Below are 7,341 nucleotides of genomic sequence, written 5' to 3'. Positions count from 1 at the left end.
AAAAAAAAAAAAAAAAAAAAAAGATTAGAGAAGAAAAACTGTTTTTCCCTTTTACAACATGCCAGATGAATGACCTTGGATTAGGAATGAAAAGGAAAATAATGACAGCTAACATTTCTCGGGCACATTATATTCTAGGCACTCTTCTAAGCACTTGAAATGTAATAACCTAATATCCTTATTAGATAGGTATTATCATCATCCTCATTTTACAAATGAGGAAACAGAGGCGTAGAGCAGTTAAGTAATTTGCCCATTGTCACACATTTGGTCTGATGATACCCAGCTCGTAAGCTTCTTAGGGTTAAATTAGATGATTTCTGTTAAATGCTCCTGGCACATATTAGGCCTTCCAGAAATGCGAGCTTTTTGAAAACACAGGACGCGGGGCAAAAGGAGTCACTTAAGATCATTTTTAAGTCATTCACTCCTTTAACATTTGTAGAGTACTATGCTCTGATTTTAGATAGTCTTTACCTCAAAAGTTTATATTTTACTTAAAGCTAAAAAATTTATAATAGATACAGAGATAGAGAGAAAAGGGATTCTCTGTTCCATCTGACCCTTTAGTATTAAAACAGACATTTTCTGTCATATCAGCACTAATCCAGTGAAAAGAGATCCATAAAAATTAATTCCTGAGGAATGAAAACAGATGGGACACAGAAAAGACAAAGATAACAATAGCTGCCAGCATTTATTAGGTTTTTATTCTTCATACCACTAGAGACAAAATCCAATTATAATGTGGTAGAAAAGAAGCCACATTCAAGATCAAGCTCTATAACTAACTTGATTAAGATGTTAATTTCCAGCTGGGCACAGTGGCTCAAGCCTGTAATCTTAGCACTTTGCGGGGCTGAGGACGAAGATTGCTTAAGCCCAGGAGTTCAAGACCAGCCTGAACAACATAGCGAGACCTCTAACTATATTTAAAAAAATAGTAATAAGGTCAATCTCCTTACAAGTAAAGTAGATATGATAATATCTGCCCAATCTATCCCTCAGGATTGTTATAAGGATCAAATAAAATAGATCAGTACTTTGAAAAACATAATGTTCTGACTACTTACGATAGTACTCCCAGTGGGAATTATTATAAACATTGTTAAACTAAACATATATCCAAAAGAAAAAACATAATGGCCAACTAAAACACTTCCAATTATCATTTAAACTCATCCTTTTGGAAAAGAAAAAGAAAAGCTAAATCTGTTCCTAACTTTAAATACTCAGCCACCTGTGTCTGAGTTCACTGTTATTTACTCACATTATAGTTATTTTGTGGAGGAAGTTAGGAGGTAAAAGACAAATAAGACAAAGGTTAAGTATCTTTTTTTGAGCTGAGGTCTTACTCTGTTGCCCAGGCTGGAGTGCAGTGGCATGATCATGGCTCACTGAAGTCTCCAATTCCTGGCTCAAGCAAACCTCTCACTTCAGCCTCCCCAGCAGCTGGGACTACAGACATGTGCCACCATGCCCAGGTAAGTTTTAAATTTTTTTGTAGAGACTGGGTCTTGCTCTGTTACCCAGGCTGGTCTCAAATTCTTGGCCTCAAGCAATCCTCCTGCCTCAGGTTCCCAAAACAGCTGGGATTACAGGCACGAGCCACTGCACCTGGCCAAGACTAATTACTTTTAAAGTGTGGGCCAAACATACAGACATGGAAAAATAAATCATGTGATAAAGAAAGAAAAAAACCTTTTTTGTTTGTTAAACATGGCATTCTGCATAAACTTTTATTTTTAAAAGTTCCACTGTTAAAACTTTATTTTTTTTAACCCCATATATTCTGAGCTTCAAACTAAAACTTTAAACTACTGCCTTAAGGTACTTACCAAAAGACAGAAAAATGCAGAGGTCTTTCTTTCCTAGACCATACATCTTTTTCACCAACTCCAAATGAATGACTCTAAATATCAGATACCGCATAGAGGAAAATGATTTCACCCCAGTATAAATATCTTTCTAATTTTGTGCCTAATTTTCATTGTCACTGTACCTATTATATTACTGTAACAATTCACATGTTTATAAAGCCCACAAATACATAAAAGTATTTTTTATGTACTCATAAAGTATTTAAAGTTACTATTTATGGGCTGGGTGCAGCGGCTCATGCCTGTAATCCCAGCACTTTAGGAGGCCAAGGCAGGTGGATCACTTGAGGTCAGCAGTTTGAGACCAACCTGGCCAACATGGAGAAACACCATCTCTACTAAAAATATAAAAAAATTAGCCGGGTGTGGTGATGCATGCCTCTAATCCCAGCTACTCAGGAGGCTAAGGCAGAAATCGCTTGAACCCGGGAGGTGGAGGCTGCAGTGGTGCGAGCTGAGATCACGCCACTGCACTCCAGCCTGGGCGACAGAACAAGACTCTGTCTCAAAAAAAAAGTGACTATTTATGATTTTAAGCTATTTTTTGGGGGGTACACAGAATTTCAAACCCAAAAAGGTACTTACAGAAGGTTTAAACAGCTTTCTATCAGAAAGAAAGGCTTCTCGAAACACTTTTATGATCATATTTAATTCCCGTAGATACTGTCTTTCTTCTGCGATTTCAGTTCTGACAAGATCATAGTAGTTTAATTCACCGGAAGAACTAGGTTCATCTTCACAGAGAGAAACCAAGCCTATATCATCCTGATCAAACATGTCCATCAAAACCTGAGAAACAGAAATCAATAATGTTGATTTGTTTTATTTTCCTTATTTTTATAAAAACTGCCTCAAAGTACTTGAAATCTAGACGTTATTAAACAGGGCTGGGAGCTGTAATCCCAGCTCCCTGGGATTTTGGGAGGTTGAGGCAGGAGGATCACTTGAGGTCAGGAGTTCCAGGCCAGCCTAGCCGACATGGTGAAACCCTGTCTCGACCAAAAATATAAAAAGTTAGCCAGGCGTCACGGTGGGCGCTTTAATCCCAGCTACTTGGGAGGCTGAGGCAGGAGGATTGCTTGAGCCTGGGAGGTCAAGGTTGCAGTGAGTCATGATCACGCCACTGCACTCCAGTCTGGGCGACAGAGCAAGACTCCATCACACACACACACACACACACACACACACACACACACACACAGCATTATGAAACAATAAGAGTTGTGCGTATTATAAGTAAATTTATATGAGAAAACCTAGAATAAAAGGAAAACTGAAGGTGGGAAATGTTCAAATAAAATCAAATAAAATATGGCAAAATAAATATTTCTGGAGATATGAACTAACGGTGAAATATGTACTAATACATATGCATATATATGTGTATATATGTGTGCTATAATACACACACACACACACACAAAAGAGCAAAAAAAAAAAAAAAAAAAAAAGCCTGTTTTTGGGGAACAATAATCTGAGCCAAAACTCCCAGTTCAGCCACTACTTGACTATGATTATGAACACATTAATTCTTTTGAAAGTCATATTCCTTATGTGTGAAATGTAACTGATAAGAATAATTCACTGTAGTAATGTATATAAAATGCATACTACTATGTCTAGCAAATAGTAGGAATTCAACATAGTAGTTCCTTGCCATAGTATAAGGATGATAGTATATATTTAAGTAGGGTTAAAAGGAGAAAAGTGAAATGCTACTATAGTAGAGGCACACGATAGATCAGTGCGATGCATTTCTGATGCACATTTACTACAATGACCACTGCTATTATGTTCATTTGCTAAACCCAAACATCCCACAGATGCTTAAATTGTTGTAGCGACCACTTCTTTCAGAAATAGTAAAGATGCTACCACAGACTCAGGTCAACCAACAGGCAAGAACTAGCTGTAAATCAACAGAAACAGAAAGATGACTCTCTCTCTCTCTCTCTATATATATATATATATTTTTTTTTTTTTTTGTGAGACAGAGCCTCTGTCACCCAGGCTGGAGTGCAGTGGTGTGATCTCGGCTCACTGCAACCTCTGCCTCCCAAGTTCAAGCAATTCTCCTGCCTCAGCCTCCTGAGTAGCTGGGATTACTGGTGCATGCCACCATGCCTGGCTAATTTTTTTTTCTATTTTTAATAGAGACAGGGCTTCTTGGCCAGGCTGTCTTGAACTCCTGACTTCAAGTGATCCACCCACCTCAGCCTCCCAAAGTGCTGGGATTACAGGTGTGAGCCACCGTGCCTGGCTGTGACCATACATTTAAAAATTAATAATAGTTTTTTTAAAAAATGATTAGACCTAGTTAATTATATATTTATATATTTAAAACTGATTGAAAAGCACTCAGAGAGTTCAGCTAAAAGGTATACCCTGAAAAGGAAACTCCAAAAAGTAAAAAAACTTCAAAGGGATGAGAGGAAATTCTGACAACACTATAACAGATATTCATTCGTACATTCTGAAAAACATCTATTGATCACCATAAACTGTATCACACGTTGGTAAAATACGCTAATAAAGTAAACAGGGACTCCGCCCTCCTAATCTTTTTGAATCTAACTCAGAAATATCTTATAAGCATCTTTTAAATCTGGTCAGCTCTCTCCATCTTACTGCAGGCTTTAGATTACTCTACTAAAAAATCACCATCTCTTACAAGGATACACAAGTTTCATAATTTGATCTGCCTGCCACAAGTCTTCCCAACCCCAGTTCTAAAATCATGTTACTAAAAATAAATGATACATAAAAATGATACTGGATTTCATTGCCTTCTACATAAAATCCTAACTTCTTTAGGATAAAGGCCATTCATAATTTAACTCCAACCCACCTTCCTAATCTCATGTTCTGTGACACTCTCAAATCCCTCCCTTCCCCAGTGCTTGCTTCATGCAATCCACCTTCCTGTCATTGAAGACCATCATCCCCCCTTCCCAGCCACTTTTAACTTTAAAGAAACCAGTATGGCTACACAGGGAATTTGGTGATGAAATCTGATTTCAAACAGACATGCAAAATAAAGGAAGGCATGAGACATAAAAACACACAGAAGAGCTACCACCCTCTTCTCTCCCCCACCAGAGACCCTTTTAGAGTAGGCCATACTTGCTAGCTATAACTTCTTGCTCCCATTCACTTAGCAAGCCCGTTACTATATTAAAACTGCTCTCACTATTGATCTAGTGTCAAATCTAATGGCGTGTTTTAGTCTTCCTACTTGTTTTCTCTAGTTTTTGACACAGCTGACCATTCTCTAATTCTTAAAACTCTTAACTCTCAGGGTGAGGCATGGTGGCTCATGCTTACAATCTCAGCACTTTGGGAGGCCGAGGCAGGAGGATCACTTGAGGCCAGGCATTCAAGACCAGCCTGGCCAATACAGCAAGATCCTGCCTCTACCAAAAGTAAAAAAAAAAAATAACCAGGCATGGTAGTAGACACCTGCAGTCCTAGCTACTCTGAAGGCTGAGGTGAAACACTTGAGCCCAGGAATTCGAAGCTGCCGTGAGCTAAGATCGTACCACCACATTCCAGCCTGAGTAACAGAATGAGATCCTATCTCTAAATAAGAAAAAACACATATAACCCCCCCTCCAAACAATTTTTCTCTTCTTGGCTTCTGATATACCATTCTGTCAGTGGGGCCTCCTTCTCTATGACTTACCTTCTCTACCACCCATTCCACGGTTCCATTCTTAAAACTCTTTTGGTCACATAATACCAAAGTTCCTGAATTTAAATGCTACAGGGGTCAGGCAAGTAACATTATAATATACAAGAAGCAGTGGGAATTATGGCAAACCGTAAGGTACACGCACCTAAAGAGGAAGTGTGCCGCTCAGTGCCAGCTATTTTCTGTTAGGCATTCTGATTTTCTTTTTTCATGAAAAGTCTGGGATTTACATTTTTATGTACAACTTTTAGATCTGTAAATATAAATAAATGGCAAATAATTCAAAAATTTAAAAAACCTGGAGACCCTATTCACTAGAAGGTCACCAGTCTGAAACGTCTGCTACACTGACAGAATGGTATATCATTCCTCAGAGTGAGCTCATTCCCTTAAATGATTTCCAATTACTATCTAGATGATAATGACTCCTAAGTGTTTATCTGTAGCCTCAGCAACTCTCCGGATCCTAGACAAATGTTACCAAAGGCTCGCTAGATATCTGCCTGTCTTAAAAAACCTGTATGTGTACACTCTCAGAATCACTAATAAACAGCATCACCTACTTGGTCTTCATAACTAGAAAATTTGTCCATCACCTTAGACTTACCACTTTTCCAACTTCTCTCCTGTATCCAAACAGTCCCCAAATCCTGTTGACTCTAACCAAGAAATATCCCTTACATCTGGTCAGTTCCCTCTATTTCCCTCTGTCTAGAATGTCTTCTCTTACTTCCCCTTCCCTCCCAACTCTCATTTATTCACCTAACCAATCTCTACCCATTTTTTCACCACTTAGCTCAAATACAATTTTTTTGGATAGCTTTTCCAAACTCTCCCTGACTCCCTACCAGAATCTCTTCCACTAGCATTAGCCCTTGATTAGCAACTTTCTCTCTTTCCTGTAGAAGCACCTAATGTATAAAGTCATCCCTTGGTGTCTGTAGGGGATTGGTTCCAGTACCCACCCCATACCCCCACAATCCTCAGATACTCGAGTTGCTTATATAAAATCACATACTATTTGCATATAACCTACACACATCCTCTTGTCTACTTAAATCATCTCTAGATTACTTGTAATATCTAATACAATGCCCACATGTCACTTCATTCACATAGATTAAATGTAGCACTCAGCTCATAGCAAATTCAAGTTTTGCTTTTTTGGAATTTTGTAGAATTTCTTTTTCCTGAGTGTTTTTTATCTGTGGCTGGTTGAATCCATGGATACAGAACTCATGAATACAGAGGGCCAACTGTATTAAAATTTCTGTTCTATCTTTTCTCCTACTAAATAGTAACCATCTAAAGATAAAACACAGTGCTTTCATCTTAAAATCCAAAGCACCTGACACATGGTAAATAAACAAAAGATAACTGTTTAAACAGCATACATGTAGTATATGTATTTATAAACTATTAAGACATGTAAAGCATTTTTTGGTCATGTTTATAGCATGAACAATAAAGTAGAGTCAGGCTAGATGCAGTGGTTCACATCTGCAATCCCAATACTTTGGGAAGTTGAAGTGGAAGGACTAGTTGAGCCCAGGAGTTCAAGACCAGCCTGGGTAACAAAGAGAGACCCAGCCTCTACAAAAAAATTTTAAACATAGCCAGGCATGGTTGGTTCAAGCCTGTGGTCCCAGCTACAAAGGAAGCTAAGGCAGGAGGATCACTTGAGCCCTGGAGGTTGAGGCTGCAGTGAGCCATGTTCACACCACCACACTCCAGCTTAGGTGAGTCCTTGTCACCAAAAAAAAAAAAAAA

General features: G+C 38.4%; 1 protein-coding gene across 1 annotated transcript in view; it reads right to left on the bottom strand.

Annotated features, from left to right (window-relative positions):
* The window catches only part of SOS2 (son of sevenless homolog 2 (Drosophila)), a 112,613-nt gene that overhangs the window by 65,685 nt on the left and 39,587 nt on the right, over positions 1–7,341 (bottom strand). Inside the window, exon 5 of the mRNA XM_011999760.1 lies at positions 2,466–2,669. Within this exon, the coding sequence (XP_011855150.1) occupies positions 2,466–2,669 (204 nt within the window). The remainder of the gene's footprint in view (positions 1–2,465; positions 2,670–7,341) is intronic.

Source organism: Mandrillus leucophaeus, unplaced genomic scaffold (genome assembly GCF_000951045.1).
Source record: "Mandrillus leucophaeus isolate KB7577 unplaced genomic scaffold, Mleu.le_1.0 Scaffold60, whole genome shotgun sequence".
In the NCBI taxonomy this organism is placed as follows: domain Eukaryota; kingdom Metazoa; phylum Chordata; class Mammalia; order Primates; family Cercopithecidae; genus Mandrillus; species Mandrillus leucophaeus.
This window is presented reverse-complemented; position numbering and strand designations above follow the sequence as displayed.